Raw genomic sequence first — 18,430 nt, 5'->3', positions numbered from 1 at the left:
AAGCAGGCTCCATGCAGGGAGCCTGACGTGGGACTCGATCCCAGGACTCCAGGATCACGCCCTGGGCCGAAGGCAGGCACTAAACCACTGAGCCACCCAGGGATCCCCTAGTTAAACTTTTTTTGAGTTAATTTCTTTAGATGATGTGAAGTAAGGATCTAATAAATTCATCCTTGTACATGTGGATATCCAGTTGTTCCAGTACCATTTATTGAGAGCCTGTCCTTTCTTCTTTGAATAGTCTTGGTACCATTGTTAAAAATAAATTAACTGGGATCCCTGGGTGGCGCAGCGGTTTAGCGCCTGCCTTTGGCCCAGGGCGCGATCCTGGATACCCGGGATCGAATCCCACATCGGGCTCCCGGTGCATGGAGCCTGCTTCTCCCTCTGCCTGTGTCTCTGCCTCTCTCTCTCTCTCTCTCTCTCTCTGTGTGTGACTAATAAATAAATAAAAATAAAAAAAAAATAACCCCCAAAAAATAATAAAAAAAATAAATTAACCATATATGTATGGATTTATTTTAGACTCTCAGTTCCATTCCATTGCTCTATCTTTATGTCAGTACCACCCTGTCTTGATTACTGTGGCTTTTGTGGTTTTGAAATCAGCAAATGTGAGTCCTCAAACTTTGTACTTTTTCAAGATTGTTTTGGCTATTCTAGATTCCTTGCAATTACATGAGAAGTTTAGGATCAGCTTGTCAGTTTCTGAAAAAAAAAAAAAAAAAAAAAAAAAAACCAGCTTGGATTTTGATAGGGATTGTAGTGAAGCTATAGATTCATTTAAGGAGTATAGCCATCTTAATAATGTTAAGTCTTCAATCCACAGACATGGGATATCATTCCATTTACTTGGGTGTTCTTTAATTTCTTTCAGCAATGTTTTATAGTGCACAAATCTTGCACTTATTTTGTTAAATTTTTCTTAAGTATTTTATTCTTTTTGATGCTATTGTAACTGGAATTGTTTTCTTAACTTTATTTTTTATTGTTCATTTTTAGTATATAGTACTACCATTAATTTTTATATATATTGATTTTGTAACCTGCAACCTTGCTAAACTTGTTTATTAGTGCTAATTGTATGTATGTTTGTGTGTTCTGTAGGGTTTCTTTTTTTCTTTTATTATTTTTTAGATTTATTTATTTATTTATTCATAGAGACACAGAGAGAGAGAGAGAGGCAGAGACACAGGCAGAGAGAGAAGCAGGCTCCATGCAGGGAGCCTGACATGGGACTCAATCCTGAGACCGCAGATCACGCCCTGAGCCAGGGGCAGGTGCCCAACTGCTGAGCCACCCAGGCGTCCCTGTAGGGTTTCTATATGTAAGTTCATGTCATCTACAAATAGAGATGGTTTTTATTTTTTTCCCTTCCAGTCTGGATACTTTTTTTTTTTTTTTTTTTTTTTACCTAGTTGCCCTGGCTAGAACTTCTCATACAATGTTGAATAGAAATGTTGAGAGTGAGTATCCTTGTCTTGTTCCTGATCTTAGGGGAAAAGCTTTCAATCTTTCACTATTAGGTATGGTATTAGTTTATGTAACTGTTAGTAACTGTGGGTTTTTCATAGATGCCCTTTATCAGGTAGAGGAAGTTCCCTTCCATTCCTAGTATATTAAAAGGGTTTTGAATTTTGTCACATGCTTTTCTTTGGTGTTTATTGAGATGATCATTTGTTTTTTTTTCTTTTGTTCTATTACAAAACAACTGTGTGTTGTTTTGATTAATTTTTTATATGTTGCACCAATTTTGCATTCCTGGGATAAATTCTACTTGGTTATGTTCTATAATCTTTTTTATATGCTGCTGGATTCAGTTTGCTAGTATTTTCTGTTTTTTGTGGACTTTTGCCTGTGTATTCTTTTTTTTTAAGATTTTATTTATTTATTCATGAGAGACACACAGATAGGGAGAGGCAGGGACATAGGCAGAGGGAGAAGCAGACTCCATGCAGGAAGCCTGATGTGGGACTTGATCCTGGGACTCCAGAATCACACCCTGAGCCAAAGGCAGGTACTTAATCGCTGAGCCACCCAGGCATCCCTTGCCTGTGTATTCCTAAGCAATATCAGTCTCTATAGTTTGTTGTTGTTGGTGTACCTTTGTCTGATTTTTTAATAAAGATTTTATTTATTTATTCACGAGAGACACAGAGAGAGAGGCAGAGACACAGGCAGAGGGAGAAGCAGGCTCCATGCAGGGAGCCTGATGTGGGACTCGATCCCGGGACTCCAGGATTACACCCTGGGCCGATGGCAGACGCTAAACTGCTGAGCCATCTAAGGATCCCCAACCTTTGTCTGATTTTCCTATCAGAATAATACTGGCTTTCTACAATGAGCTGGGAAGTGTTTCCTCCTCTTTTGAAAAGTTTGTGAAGCGTTGATATTCTTTGAACTTTTAGTAGATTTCACCAGTGAAGCCACTTGTCCTGGGCTTTTCTTTGTGCAGTTTTTTGATTACTAATTAAATCTCTTTACATGGGATAGTCTATTCAGATTTTCTGTTCCTTTTCCAGTGACTTTTGGTAGTTTGGGTTATTCTATTGTTCCAGGAGTTTGTCCATTTCATCTAGCTTACCTAATTTGTTGCCATACTGTCATTCGTAGTATAATCTTACACATCTTTTTATGTCTGTCAGCCTAGTAATACTCTCTTGATTGTTTAAAGTCCTAATAACATTAGACTATTTGTAACTCCCTAAATATGCTGTGCTGTTTTGGCTTTGCACATAGTAGTCCCACTGCTTGAAATACTAGTTTCTATCAGGACTGTTGGCTTTCTTTCTTTCTCTTTTTTTAAAGATTTATCCATTTGAGAGAGAGCACACACACAAGCAGGGGGAAGGTGTAGAGGGAGAGGGAGAAGTAGGCTCCTCGGTGAGCAGGGAGCCGGATGCTTGATCCCAGGACCCTGGGATCATGACCTAAGCTGAAGGCAGATGCTGAACTGACCGAGCCACCCACTGCCCAGGACTGTTGACTTTCAGTCACCTCCTCATGAAGCCTTCCATGACTGCTTCACGTAGGCTTGGTGCTTCCACCTCTGTGTTCCCATTACACAGTATACATTTTTCTATTTAAGAACTTACCTCCAGGGATGCCTGGGTGGCTCAGTGGTTGAGCATCTGCCTTTGGCTCAGGTCATGATCCTGGGACTGAGTCCCACATCGGACTCCCTGCATGGAGCCTGCTTCTCCCTCTGCCTGTGTCTCTGCCTCTCTCTCTGTGTCTCTCATGAATAAATAGTCTTTATTTATTTATTTTTTATTTTTAAAAAATTTTTTTATAAATAAAGTCTTCTAAAAAAAGAACTTACCTCCATTTAATTTTCCTCACTAAACTGAATTCTATAAACCAATGTTTATTGCATATCTGTTTTCTTTCTAGTACTTTGCTCTGGGGATAGAGTAGTTAGACAGACATGATCTCTGCTAATCTCTGATCCCATGGACCTTCCAGTCCAGTGGGATAACAGAAAAATAAAGTAATTATGATTATGGGAAGTCCTGTGAGTGAAACAAAGGGCTCATACAGAGAATCTCATGAAAACCTCTTTGAAAAGTTGGTCAGAGAAGGTCTCTATGACTAGGTGGTATTCGAACTGAGACCCCAAAAATGAGAATCGGAAAGAAGTGAGAAGAGCATTCCAGGAAGAGAGAAGAGTATATGTGAAAGGTCAGAGGTAGGAAACCACTTGTTTGTTCAAAGAACAGAAGCCTGGTGTGGCTAGTTCACAGGAAGGTAAAGAGGGCATCTGTGAGATAAAACGGGGAAGGGGGACCAATTACATGCTCAGTTGGTGCCTGGTAGCCATGGTAAGGAGTCTGGATTTTATTCTAGGTGTCTTAGGAAGCCACTCTTGCATCTGTTTAAAGAATGGTTTGGAGTGAAACAGTGGAGGCAGATTCTAGAATAGCAGTTAAAGTTTGTATGTTAGCTATGAATTTAGAATAGGGAAGGCCTAAATGAATATCACACACATGCTCGCGTGCACATACTATTGATTTGACTGCACAAAATTCTAAAATTTCCACATGGTGGGGGCTAGTCAAAGACAAATGTCAAATGGAAGAAATATTTATATGGCCCGTCAATATTTGAAAGTCTCCTTAATTAAAGTAAAAAGGCAACTCAAAAGGCAAAAGATAGAAACTGACAGTTCACCCCCAAAAAGAAAACACAAATGCCTATAAAACATATGAAAAGATGCCTAACTTCACTTCTTAAAATAAGAAATGCAAATATGAGAGCATAGTTTTCACGTGCCAGATTGGCAGTCATGCATTTTAATAACATACTGTGTTGGTGAGACTGGAGTAAAACAGGAACTCTCACATTGGTGGTGGGAATGTAAATCGGTTCAGCTTCCCTAGAGAGTCATTTGGCAGTATTTATCAGAATTTAAAGTGGATACACTTCTAGGAATTTATCCAACAGGTAAAAAGACATTTCAGTTCATCCACACAAAGGAATACAATGCAGCCCTTATGAAGAATGAGGCACCTCCTGTGTCAATTGGTAAGGAAGGGTCACATAAATATTTTCTAACCAGGACACATTTTTAAGTAAATAAAGAAGTAGAGAACAATAAGTCAATCAGAGAAGGACAAACATATGGTCTCATTCATTTGTGGAATATAAAAAATAGTGAAAGGGAATAAAGGGGAAAGGAGAAAAAATGAGTGGGAAATATATCAGAAAGGGAGACAGAACATGAGAGACTCCTAACTGGGAAACGAACTAGGGGTGGTGGAAGGGGAGGTGGGCGTGGGGTGGGGGTGATCGGGTGACGAGCACTGAGGGGGGCACTTGATGGGATGAGCACTGGGTATTATTCTATATGTTGGCAAATTGAACACCAATAAAAAATGAATTTATAAAAAATAAAGCTTAAAAAAAGAGAATAATATAAGGTATGCAACATTTGTCTAAAAAGGAAAAGAAGGGATCCCTGGGTGGCGCAGTGGTTTAGCGCCTGCCTTTGGCCCAGGGCGCGATCCTGGAGACCCGGGATCGAATCCCATGTCAGGCTCCTGGTGCATGGAGCCTGCTTCTCCCTCTGCCTGTGTCTCTGCCTCTCTCTCTCTCTCTGTGTGACTATCATAAATAAATTAAAAAATAAAAAATAAAAAAAAATAAAAAGGAAAAGAAATAAAGTATATTTTCTTTATATATCAATAAGGATTCTTTGCTTGTATCATCAACTGTCTCTGGGAGGAACAGAAGAAACCAGAAAGAGTATTTGCCTCCAGGGAAGAGAGGCACCCACCCCTAGGTGGGTGAAGGGTGGGTGGGGAGGGTATTTACTTTTCTTTGTACTCTTTTTTTATGTACTATGTATAAGTTTTATTTTTTAAAATTTTTAAAAGATTTTATTTATTTATTCATGAGAGGCACACAGAGAGAGGCAGAGACCTAGACAGAGGGAGAAACAGGCTCCATGCAGGGAGTCCAATGTGGGACTTGATCCTGGGACTCCAGGATCACACCCTGGACCAAAGGCAGATGCCTAACCGCTGAGCCACCCAGGTGTCCCTATACGTTTTACCTATTAAAAAATTGAAACAAATAAGGGGAGGGGAAGTGAGACCAGTCTGGAAGCTGTGACAGTTGTCCAAGGAAGAACTACTGGTGGCCTGGGCGAAAATAGTGGCTGGAAGTGAAGCAAAGCAGACAGGTTTGAGATCTTTTTGGAGATAAAATCCACAGGATTTGCTGATGGACTGGGTGTGGGAAATGAGGGAAAGAATAATCAAAGATGAGTCCAGGTTTCTGTTAAGCATCTGGGTGGGTAGAAGAGTTGCTTACTGAAGGCAGCCTTAAGGGCTCTTGAGCTTGCCGGCCTCAGCTTGAATTCAACCTATTCTGACCTGGGACAAATCATGTGATTGGTTTGTGCTTAGGAGCCTTCATCTATAAAAATGGGAGTGGTAATAGGAACTACCTCACAGGGTTGTTATAGGACTTAACTGACTTGATATATATATATACTTGGGCACAGCTTCTGGCACATAGTAAAAGCTCTATATGTGGTTGCTAGTATTATTATCGTTGTTATTCTTATCACCATGACCCTGCCCGCTGCTATGACTATAGCTCCTGCTCCTCCCCTCCTGTGTCAGGATGATGCTTGACCCATATTAGGGGCTCAGGAAATGCGTGGGAGGCAGGAATGTTTTAAAATTAATAACAGGTTTAACTAACTGGTTGATCTAGGAAATGCAAACTTTTGAAAGGCCCTTTTAACATATGAAGAAATGAGGTAGTGAGGATAGGTAGGTTATGAGATTTGTTCATATCTGTTTTTTTTTATTCCATTTTCTGTACAGGCCTGAAGGGATTGAACGACAGTACAGGAAGAAGTGTGCAAAGTAAGTGTTTAACAACGTGGGTTTTTCCAAGCATAAGAAAGTAGAGGCAGTAATGTGTTTGGAAAAGAATTATGTGGATACAATTCTCTGTTGTATCTTTATCCTTATAATCTCAACTGCCTTTGAACTTCAACTTCACAAATACCAATATGCTCCTTGGACAGACTAGTCAAAATCACGTCTCTGACCAGCTGGTTACAGAAATTTTTTTTTAACATAGTGTCATTTTTAAAATGGAGATATAATTTATATATGATAAAATTTGCCCTTCTTTTTTAAAAGATTTTATTCATTCATTCATTCATTCATTCATTCATAAGAGACACAAGGAGAGAGAGAGAGAGAGAGGCAGAGACATAGGTAGAGGGAGAAGCAGGCCCTATGCAGGGAGCCTGATGCAGGACTTGACCCCGGGTCCCCAGGATCACGCCCTGGGCCAAAGGCAGGTGCTCAACCACTGAGCCACCCAGGTGACCCACCCTTCTTTTTTTTTTTCTTAAATAATCTCTATGCCCAGTGTAGGGCTTGAACTCACAACCCCGAGACCCAGTGTCATATGCTATACCGATGGAGTCAGCCAGGTGCCCCCCAAATTTGCCCTTCTTAAGCATACAATCTGATAAATTTTGACAGAAGTATGCAGTCCTGTAACACTGCCACTGCCACCACCTGTCCTACAGGACATTTCCAGTCCCCTTTGTGCCCTTTGCAGTCAGTCCCCTTCTTTCCCCCTCTCTGGCAGCCACTGATCTGCCTTCTACAACTATGATTTTGCCTTTTCTAAGAATGTTTCCTGAATTCTGCAACATGTGTTCTATTACATACAATATGTATCTTTTACATTGCTGTTTTTCACTCAGCATAATGCTTCTGGGTTTCATCCAAGTTGTTAGATTTTTAAAAACGATTTTATTTACTTGAGAGAGAGAATGCACAGTAGTGAGGAGGAGAAAAGGAGAGAAGCAGATTCTCTGCTGATGAGCAAGGAGCCTGAGCTAGGCTCAGTCCTAGGACCCCGAGATCATGGCCTGAGCTGAAGGCAGATGCTTAACTACTTGAGCCACCCAGGCGCCCCCAAGTTGTTACGTTTATTAATAGTTTGTTCTTCTTTATAGCTGAGTAGTATTCTATGGTGCTAGTTTCACTTTTCACCCATAGAAGAGCATTTGAGTTGTTAACAGTTTGGACTATTCTAAAAAAAGCTGCTATGAACATTCCAGTATAAATCTTGGTGGGGATATGAATTTTCTCTTGGGGTGGAATTGCTGGGTCATATGATGAATGGAACATAGTGTAATGTAATCCAGATTTATTTATAAAGCCTATTATAGGACCACAGACCCAAGAACTTTAGAGACTCTTCTTTAAAGCTATATATACATTTTGAGCTTTAGGCTGTTAATAGTGAGAATACTAAAACCACAGTAAGTTTAATCTTGTTGATGGAACGATAGTTACATCTTGGCTTACAGAAGGCTCAGGCTAGGAGAATCAAGGCATGGAAATGGCTAAGAAGGCCTTTTAGTTCCCAGCCACACTAGAGTTGTTTACTTAGTTTTATGTCTTTTTTTTTTTTTTAAAGATTTTGTTTATTAAGCAATGTCTGCACCCAACATGGGGCTCGAGCTCACAACTCTAAGATCAAGAGTCACTCCACCCACTGAACCATCCAGGCACCTCACCCCCCCTCCATTTTATCATGTCTAATGAGTCTACCTCCTGTACCCGACAAAGTATAATAAAACTGACCAACCAAAGAAAGTATGACGATAACAATTACTCCACCGATTAGTTTGCTGACCACTGCAGTGGGGCCTTTACACTCCCTCTTGACACTAAAAACCCAAACAAAACTAGACAAAACCTTTACACCAGTTACTTCTTGGAAGAATGGCAGCAGTTTTTTTCCCCTAAAGGTATATCTACTTATTAGAGCAAAAGAGAGGAGCCCAAGCAGACTCCTTGTTGAGTGTGGAGCCTGACATGGAGCCTGATCCCATGACCCTGAGATCATAACCTGAGCCAAGGATTGGATGTACCACCCAGGCACTCCAGCAGTTTTTTAAATATATATTTTTAGAAGCTTATATTATTTTAAAATATTTTTTAAGTAATCTCTCCACCCAACATGGGGCTCGAACTCACAACCCCACAATCCAGAGTCACATGCTGTCCCAACCAGACCATCCAGGTGCCCCAGAATGGCAGCAGTTTTAACTTGTAAGCAACCAGTAGCAGGAACTAGCATTTCCCAAGCTTGTCCAATGATAAGAACCACTTGAGATGCTGAGGAAAATGACAGATTCCCAGGCCTCAGCTCCCAGATTTGCTGAATCAGGATCTTCTGAGGGAGGGACCTGAGAATCTGAGCAGCAATTTTAACAAATTCTTACTTGTTAAAGTGATTCCTCAGTGATTCTTATGAAGTAGATTCACTTTGTGAATCCATGTTTTGGAGATTTGTATTCTGAACTTCCCAGAGATTCACACTCTGCTCTTTGCAGGTGTGGACTGCCACTCTTCTATCAGTCCCAGCCGAAGAATGCCCCCGTGACCTTCATTGTGGATGGAGCAGTGGTCAAGTTTGGCCAGGGTTTTGGCAAAACGAATATCTATACTCAGAAACAAGAGCCTCCTAAGAAGGTAATTATTGAAGGAGACTGGTTAATGTAGCCACAAATCTACAGATTGCCCTACATTTTTAAATAAGATTATAATGAGAAAGTGCCCTTTATGGATGAATTCTTAATTAAGAGAATGACATTTTTATGTGTAAGCAGATGTTCAATGTAACATCCATTATGTGTTCTTTTCTCTTTCTTATAGCTGTCCCATGAGTAACATTAGAAATCGTATGGTTTTGATTCACATTGATTTTCTTTGAAATGTCTTGTTTTTTCAGTGTGGACGGTTAAGATGAAAGAATCAGGCTCATTTTTAAGTATGCTCTCAAAAGCCTTGATGGCAAATGTTAGAAAAATATAATCCAAATAGGAAAAAAAAAAACCCATTGGCCCTTTTAGATAGACCAGTCTGTCCCAGAGAGATGTGTCGCCCCCCCGCAACCTCCTCCCACTGTAGTCAGGCATGTGCATCCTCGTTGCCATGCACACACTACATGCATGCACGGGTGCACGGCTCACAGAGCCTCTTGCAGAGAGTGAGACTGATTCTTCCTCCTGTGACTCCAGGTGATGATGACCAAACGGACGAAAGACATGGGCAAGTTCAGCTCCGTCACGGTGTCTACCATTGATGAGGAAGAAGAGGAAATTGAGGCTGTGAGTGCTTCTGTTCTCAAGGAAGCTGGGTTGGGGGGAGGACCTGGAAGGGAAAGGGATTCTAAAACCAGCCCATTCAAGCGGCAGAATAATTAGAAACTTTGCTCATAGGCCTCGGCTGGGAAGAGACTAGAGGACACCGGGCCAGGTCCTGTTTCCCTAGATCTCAAGGACATCTGTAAAATGCCAACCAGGGAGTTGGACTAGTATTTTCTCAGAGGGCAAATCTCTCATCCCTCTTCAGTTTGAACCTATCGGACTCAGCAGTTTCAGGTCCCTTTCAGTCCAGCTTGAGTGGTTTACGAGGCTCTCCTCAGCAGTGGTAGCAATTACCTTTATGGTACTTAAGTATAATGAGGTTTACAGAGAGATTTTATCTGTTCTTTTTCAAATGCTTTTGGCTGAAACCTGAGCTCTCTTGGATTATTGAAAAGCTGAAGAGTTTAAAGGGAACAGAGTCCATTTCAGTAATAATTTTGAGACCCGAGTAGTATAAATGGCTACTTGCAGTCTCTGTTACTCATCAGTACTGCCAGCTCAGGGGTGCTTCTTTTTTTCCCCCCAGAGAGAAGTTGCCGACTCGTATGCACAGAATGCCAAGGTGATTGAAAAACAGCTGGAGCGCAAAGGCATGAGCAAAAGGCGGCTGCAAGAGCTGGTGAGTGGCGTGGGGCAGCAAGGATGTCTTAGCCTGAAAGGCCCTCCAACAGCCAGGCAAATCCTGGAGGAAGTCTATCGGGGGTTACTAGTGTAGTTGGCTGCCACCTGGACTCCAACTGTTGGTGTACCCTGCTCTAGTGAGCACAGGGTTCAGGCCCTAAGTTACAATACTCATTAGCTAGCCCTGACCAGAATGATACTTTAATCTGCTGCCTGTGGTCCAAGGTCAGGAGTTCAAGATCGGGCTTCATGGACACTCTTCCGATGTGAGGGCATACAGTAGTGCTACATTGGCATTACCAGGATGGGGACTTCATTGCTGTTTAAAGCCCAGGTACCACCCCAAGTTTCTGTGCCGTTCACAGGCTCATCATAGAGCATGCGCACTTATGTTTGATGGTGCCTGCAAGTTGTGATTTCTTGATGATGATGTGCTTATAATATTTCTTTAAAATCAGACATCACTGCATTGGTGCCTCAAGGGTGGACCAGTTCATTCTAGAATGACTGTGGAGGATTTTTTGGTGACAGTGGTGGTGGGTCTTGGGAGCTACATTACCTTGCCATGGTGGTCTAGAGCAGCGCTTATCAGATTTTCTGAGATGAAGGACCAGGGCTTTCCTCTTTTTTAAAATTTCCAATCTGTCAAGAATAGATCTGTCATTTATAAAGTGCAGTAAAAAGGAATTTGCCTCAATTACTCCTATTATTTTATTTTATTATTGCTCTGTCAAATTACTATAGAAGTTTCTAAGTGCTGACTCTCGATTTTACATATCTTGCATGAGCCAGTAACAAACAGTTCAGGGACTGTACAACCTGAAGTAACACTGTTCTAGAACCGTGTTTCTCTTCCTGTTCATCCAGGAATGGGATACTGGTATACCGCAATACTGATTTCCTCAGCCTGTTGAGGGACCTGGGGTGTGTAGGGGCCCCACACTGATCACCTTTGACCACAGCCTTTCGTACTTACTCCATCTCCCCATGCATACCCCACCATTTTCGGTGTGGACTATTATATCAGGTTGGAAAGCAGTTGCTAGAGATTCGTAATGATTTGACAACCACCGTTCCAAGTTTCTGTACTAAATGCACCCAAAGGATAGTGTTTGGGCAGTTAGAATAAGGAAGGAAAGTAAGAATTTTGTGTCACCTACTGGGGCATATACTTGTCTTCCTTTCCAGGCTGAACTAGAAGCCAAGAAAGCAAAAATGAAGGGGACCTTGATTGACAACCAATTCAAGTGAATCAGGACCTTTCTCTCAACCCCAACCGGTGGCAAGCATTTAGATAAGGAGGAAAAAGAACTTTGTCTCGACTCCATGGACTGGTGCCCACCTTTTTGCCCCAGCAGAAGGCTTTACATTGCTTCCCATTGATTCCTCCTACCTTCGGTGAGGTCTTTGAGTCTATCTGACCTGCTTTCTAGAGATGGGTTTTCTAAATCTTTCTGTATATAGGCCTTCTGTACTATTTTTTGTCTGTTTCATGCACACTTCTTCAGCTATGTAGAAGCTCTATGAATACATCAGTGCTCGAGTGTCTGTAGTTTCTAAAGCAGCCATTCTCCTTCCTTCTTCACAGTTAATATAATGTTTAAAGATGTTTGAAAAAAGCATTATGATGTGCCACAGAGAAAAGTATCATGGATTATATTTAAAGTTGCAGCAATTCTGATTCTTTTAAGTGACTCTATTCTTAGACTGGCAGGAATTGGCTATGGTTTGAATCTCTCTGCTGTCAGAAAAAAATCTACAAAAAGCCAGAATCTACATAAAGCTTCCTTCACTTCATGTTCAGAGAAACTTCCCTGGTAACAAACTACAGAAATGATCCCTGAAAGCATAGCCTTGCTTCCTCTATTTCAAGTGTTAAAGCAATAGGTGACTTACTCCTTATCAGACTTCGTACTTAAGGAACAGCCCAATTGGAATGAGGGGTGGGGGAGAGCAGCTCAGATCGTAAATGAAAACGGTGTCTCAGTAAGCCACCGAAGTAAGTACCATCCCAGTGAGCAGCTCAGAAGAGTACTGCTTCCGTACACGGGTATAGGAGAGAGACAGTAAGAATCGATACTGAGAGTAGTGAGAGCATCTACTGGCTGTCTGGTATTTCACATTTGCTATTTGTAGAGGAGTGTTGTATATTTAAATATTTAGGGATGCCTGGGTGGCGCAGTCGGATAAGCATCTGCCTTTAGCTCAGGTCATGATCCTGAGGAGTGAGCCCCAAGTTGGGCTCTCTGCTCAGCAAGGAGCCTGCTTCTACCTCTTCCTTGGCCCCTCCCCACCGCTTGTGTTCTCTCTCTCTCAAATAAATACAATCTTGTAAAAATAAAAAATTTAACATCATGCTGTTAGAGACAGCAATATGTAGTGTTACATACATGTTTTTATCTGTTCACTTTATTGCAAGCTGCTGCAGCTGGAAGAGGATTTTAACCTCCTTGTATTCTCCACAGTGGGTTGCACTTAGCAGTCGCCCAGGACCTATATGTGAGGTGCTGTTGGGAAATAATTGGGCATTTTTCTTTGTTTTTTTTTTTTTTCCCTGACTTCCTCATTTAGCGTAGGGGGGTAGATGTGAGCTAGTGAGAACTGGGAGAAAGAAGGGCGGCAGGGATCCTGGGAAATCCTGGGTGGGGCTGTGTTACCATCTTCCCAAGTTATTCCCCTGCATCCAGTGAGGTCTTTGCAACCGAGTCTTCCTCTCCATCTCATTTCCTATCCTCATTCTGAAAGATACTTTGACATTATATGGAGAGCCAACCATATCTCCTTACAATTCCTTAACCTCACCCCTAAACAGTGACCTTTACCTTCACACCACTTTAGTCACAAACTCCTGTGACTACAGCCTGGCTGCCATGTCCAGCATCTCTGAAATCCAAAATTCTAGAAATCCAGAATTCTATTTTGTCATCACAACCTCCTAACATTGCTATTATCATGCTCATTGTTCACTAAACCTGTTTTGTTTGTTTTTAGATTTGAAGGGTGATAATTTTATTAGTACTTATAATAAAAAATAGTAGTAGTTTACTGATGATAATACTTTCTAGTGGGTATTTACTATGTTTCACGTGCTATGGAAAGTGCTTTATGGGTATTATCTTAAACAAGATGACAGTACTATGAGACAGATCTAACTGTTCTCATTTTCATTTTATAAATGAGTATCTGAGGCTCTAAGAGTGTAAATTTCCCAAGATCCCCTAGCCAGGAAGTGATCAAGCCAGAAATCTGACTATAGAACTAGGCTAAATTGCTACTCTTATGGGATTTTTAAAAAAGATTTTATTTATTTATTCATCAGAGACACACACAGAGAGAGAGAGGCAGAGACTCGGGCAGAGGGAGAAGCAGGCCCCATGCAGGGAGCCCAACGTGGGACTCGAGCCTGGGTCTCCAGGATCACACCCTGGGCTGAAGGTGGCACTAAACTACTGAGCCACCTGGGCTGCCGTCTTACGGGATTTAAAAAAAAAAAAATCTATTATTGAGAGTGGATAGCAATTTCATTTTGAGAAACCAAGTAAAATGCGATATAAAGACACATAGAGGTCTCCTTGTAGCAGTTGTGTCGTTACCTTTCCACATATTTTCTGAACTATTTGTCCTTAGCTACTCACCCTAAACCCATTTTGACATCTGGTTCAGATTACGCATTTTGTTTCATCTTTAAGACTGTAAATCAGTGTGTCATTAGCACCAAATAAACATGTGCTCTTCAATGTTTTCTTTCATATTGAAATACTTACTAAAATGATATGACATGGTTTCTCTAGTCTCTATTTTCTTATAGGATATTAGCAGCAAATACAGTGTTTTAATGTTACTATAAAGAGCCATATTGAAATTTTGGAGAGTCTTAGCCTGCTTTATTTTGTGTTTGTTTTGCAGATTGTCAACTGTAATGAAAGAATAAAATGTAAAAATTTTCCACTGTAATAATGGTGACATTTGAAAGTGTAATTCTACTGTATAAGAGGAATTGAAAAGCTTTTTAAAAACTAGCTTGTCTCTACCACTTTGTAATCCTTATCACTTGTGGACCACCTCCTTTTCTCAAAGAAAAAGCTTCCTTTCTTAATTTCCTTGATGTTTTATTCTGCTGCTTCTTTACCTGACTACTCCATCTTCTTACTCAGTTCTAACAAAGCACAGTCCATTACATTTGAGCTTTTAGTGTTTGATATTCCTCCAGGAAAACAAAAAACATCACTTAGGGTGAACTAAACCTGCTTCTGTACTTCACAGAACCTTGATCCTCCTGTTTTCCCCCAGTATTGCCATTCTCTTACTGCCTGTCTTCTTTCTGACCCAGCCTGATCTTGTGGTTGGGGATCTGAAGTGCTCTTACCTTCAACACTTCCGACCTTGAGTTTGTTTATTTGTTGTTGTTGTTGTTGTTTTTTAAGATTTTACTTATTCATGGAGACACAGAGAGGCAGAGACATAGGCAGAGGGAGAAGCAGGTTCCTTGTGGGGAGCGTAGGACCCCAGGATCACGACCTGAGCCAAGGCAAAGATGCTCAAACACTGAGCCACCCAGGCATCCCTGTTTGTTCTGTTTTTAATGTAGGCTCCACACTCAATGTGGGGCTTGAACTCAGGACCCTGAAATCAAGGGTCTCCATTCTACCGGCTGAGCCAGCCAAGTGCCCCTGACCTTCAGTTTTTTACCTTAAAAATTTTTGAATCATTTTAGATGTACAGAAAAGTACCAGAGATCATTCAGAGAGTTTCTGTATACTCTCCACTCAGTTCCTCCACTGTTAACATCTTGTATAATGCTATGGGCTGAATCATGTCCCCTCCAAAATTCCTATGTTGAAGCCCTAACTCCCAGTGTGATGGGATTTGGAGATGGGCCTTTGGGAAGTAATTAGGTTTAGATGATGTCATGAGGTGAGACTCTTGTGATAGGATTAGTGCTCTTAAGAGACCAGAGAGCTGTCTCTCTACTACATGAAGACACAGCAAAAAGGTGGCCATCCACAAGACAGGAAAAGCACTCTCCCCAGGAACTGAATCAGCTGGTACCTGGACCTTGAATTTTCCCCAGAACTGTGAGAAATAAATGTCTATTGTTTAAGCCACTCGGTCTATGATACTTGGTTATAGCATCCCAGACAGACTAATATATATATATAAAGCCATAGTACGTGGTCAAAACTAAGAAGTTAACATTGGTACGATAAAATTAAACTACACGCTTTATTTGGATATCACCAGTTGTTCCAGTATGTCCTCTTTCTGTTCCAGGACCTTCTTTACAATTGCATGGTGCATTTAGCTGCCGTGAATCTTTAGTCTCCTCTAATCTATGACAGTTTCTCAGTGGTATCTTGTGCTTTTTTTTTTTTTTTTCGGTATCTTGTGCTTTTAATTTGCAACCGAGTCTTCCCCTAATGACAGATGATGTCTTTGCAATCCTACTTAACATTTTTGGCTAAATACCCAGAAGGGGATTTCTGGATCATGACAATTCTGTTTCATTTTTTAAAAAAGATTTTATTACAGAGAGACCTCCCTCTCAGCAGAGCCCGACATGGGGCTCGATCCCAGGATCTTAAGATCGTGATCTGAGCTGAAGGCAGACAGTTAATTGACTGAGCCACCCTGGCACCTCTCTATGTTTAATTTTTTGAGGAACCATCATAGGGTTTTCCACAGTGGCTGCATCATTTTACGTTCCCATCAGTAATATACAGGGCTCCAATTTCTCCACATCCTTACCAACACTTACTTTCTGTTTTTTGACAGTAGCCATCCTAATAGGTGTTAGGTAGTATTTCATGGTTTTCATTTGCATTTCAATTAGTGACGTTGAGTAACGTTTCATATGATTCTTGGCCATTTGTATACTATCTTTGGAGGAAGGTCTACAATCATTTTTAATTGGATTATTTGATTATTTGTTGTCATGAACATATTTTTATTAGCTAATTTTCCATCTGTATGTCTTCTTTGGGGAAGCATCTGTTCAGATCTTTTGCCCATTTTTTTTCAAATATTTTATTTATTCATGAGAGACAGAGAGAGGCAGAAACAAAGGCAGAGGGAGAAGCGGGCTCCCTGCAGAGCCTGAAGCAGGACTTGAACCCAGGACTCTGAGATCACGACCTGAGCCAAAGGCAGATGCTCAACCACTGAGGCACCCGTGCATCCCTCTTTTGCTCATTTTTAAACTGGGTATCTTTTTTTATTGTTGGGTTTTAAGCACTCTTTGTATAATCTGGATATAAATCTATTATCAGATATGTGATTTGTAACATCTCCCAGGCTGGGGCTTATCTTTTTATTCTCTTAATAGGATATTAAGACAAGTAATAGCTTTCATGACCCAGGATCATGCAGATTTACTTCTGTAAGGTTCATATTTTACATTTTGGTCTGTGATCCATTTTGAATTTTTTAAAGATTTTTTAGTTTTTATTTTAGAGCAGAGGGGAGGAGCAGAGGGAGAGGGAGAGAATGTCAAGCAGACTCCCTGCTGAGCACAGAGCCTGGTGCGGGGCTCCATTTCATGACCCTGAGATCATGACTTGAGCTGAAACCAAGAGTTGGATGCTCAACCGACTGAACCACCCACATGCCCCTATTTTTTTTTTTTTTTTAAGATTTATTTGTTGAGAGAGAAATCAGGGAGGGGGAGAGGGGTAGAGGGAGAGAGTCTCAAGCTGACTCTGTACTGAGCATGGAGCCTGACACAGGGCTTGATCCCAGGACCCTGAGATTATGACGTGAGCCAAAACCTAGAGTCAGACACTTAACTGACCCACCCAGGCGCCCCAGTGCCCCCATTTTGAGTTAATTTTTATATAAGATATGATACATGTGTAAAGGTTCATTTTTTTTGCATATAATGTCCAGTTTTTCAACCTCATCTGAAAAGACTTTCCTTTTTCCATTCAGTTGCATTTGTACCTTTGTCAAAAATCAATTGACTATATTGTTGGACTTTTTCTTTTGTCTATTGTCTATGCTTGCACTAGTACCATCCTATCTTGACTTGATTATTATGGCTTTGTAATGAGTCTTGAAATTGAGTACTCACCACTCTATCGTGAATAAATAAATAAATAAATAAATAAATCTTTAAAAAATGTTTTGTTTATTCTAATCAGCTTGTTGGTATCTCTGAAATTCTTGCTGGAATTTTGATTGGAATTGTGTAAAATCTAAAGATCAAGTTGGGGAGAATTGACATCTTAGTAATATTGCATTTTCTGACCCATGAACACAGCTATCTCTCTATTTAGATCTTTGATTTTTTTTTATTTCATATATTTGAGAGAATGAGAGAGAGCATGAGTGGTGGGGGCAAGGGGCAGAGGGAGAGGGAGAAGCAGGCTCCTCTCTGAGCAGGGAGCCTGAGGTAGGGCTCAATCCCAGGACTCTGGGATCATGACCCGAGCCAAAGGCAGATGCTTCACCGACTGAGCCACCCAGGCATCCCTCTTTGATTTTTTTCATCAGTGATTTGTAGTTTTTCTTGTACAGATCAGAAGAATATTTTGTTTAAATTTATATCTAAGTACTTCATTTTTTTCTGGTGTTATTGTAAACCTTATCCTTTTTTAAAAAAAGATTTTATTTATTCATGAGAGACAGAGAGAGAGGTAGGGGCACAGGCAGAGGGAGAAGCAGGCTCCATGCAGGGAGCCCAACGTGGGACTCGATCCCGGATCTCCAGGATCACACCCTGGGCTGAAGGCGGTACTAAACCACTGAGCCACCTGGGCTCCCCAACCTTATCCTTTTTAAAAATTTTTAAATTTTTATTTATTTTTAAAGTAATCTCTACACCCAATATGGGGCTCAAACTCACAATCCCGAGATCCAGAGTTTCGTGCTCTAGTGACTGAGCCAGCCAGATGCCCCAAATCTTATTTCCTTTTAAATGAGAAAAATAATCTCAGAGTAGATCTGCAAACTCACTGAGACCTGTTCTGATACAAACTCAGGCTGAAATTCCATTTATCTCCTGACCCCATGCTCTAAGCCCCCCAGTCTGACCTCTGTCTTGTGGTGGGTGTTCTGGCTCTCCTTTTCTAGTAAACGAGTTTTGGTCAATAGCTGTAGGACCTTTTGGAGAAGGCC

General features: G+C 41.0%; 2 protein-coding genes and 1 pseudogene across 5 annotated transcripts in view; 1 reads left to right on the top strand and 2 right to left on the bottom strand.

Moving 5' to 3' along the window:
- STEEP1 (STING1 ER exit protein 1) overlaps nt 1-17,433 on the top strand; it is a 29,387-nt gene extending 11,954 nt beyond the window's left edge. The window contains exons 3-7 of the mRNA XM_025986760.2: nt 6,336-6,377; nt 8,882-9,020; nt 9,569-9,658; nt 10,224-10,316; nt 11,507-17,433. Of these exons, the coding sequence (XP_025842545.1) occupies nt 6,336-6,377; nt 8,882-9,020; nt 9,569-9,658; nt 10,224-10,316; nt 11,507-11,569 (427 nt within the window). The 3' untranslated portion in view covers nt 11,570-17,433. The remainder of the gene's footprint in view (nt 1-6,335; nt 6,378-8,881; nt 9,021-9,568; nt 9,659-10,223; nt 10,317-11,506) is intronic.
- The window catches only part of UBE2A (ubiquitin conjugating enzyme E2 A), an 89,118-nt gene that overhangs the window by 31,443 nt on the left and 39,245 nt on the right, over nt 1-18,430 (bottom strand). The gene's annotated exons all lie outside the window — the stretch shown is intronic.
- On the bottom strand, nt 12,059-12,174 carry LOC112910594 (small nucleolar RNA U3; annotated as a pseudogene).

Source organism: Vulpes vulpes, chromosome X (genome assembly GCF_048418805.1).
Source record: "Vulpes vulpes isolate BD-2025 chromosome X, VulVul3, whole genome shotgun sequence".
Taxonomy (NCBI): domain Eukaryota; kingdom Metazoa; phylum Chordata; class Mammalia; order Carnivora; family Canidae; genus Vulpes; species Vulpes vulpes.
This window is presented reverse-complemented; position numbering and strand designations above follow the sequence as displayed.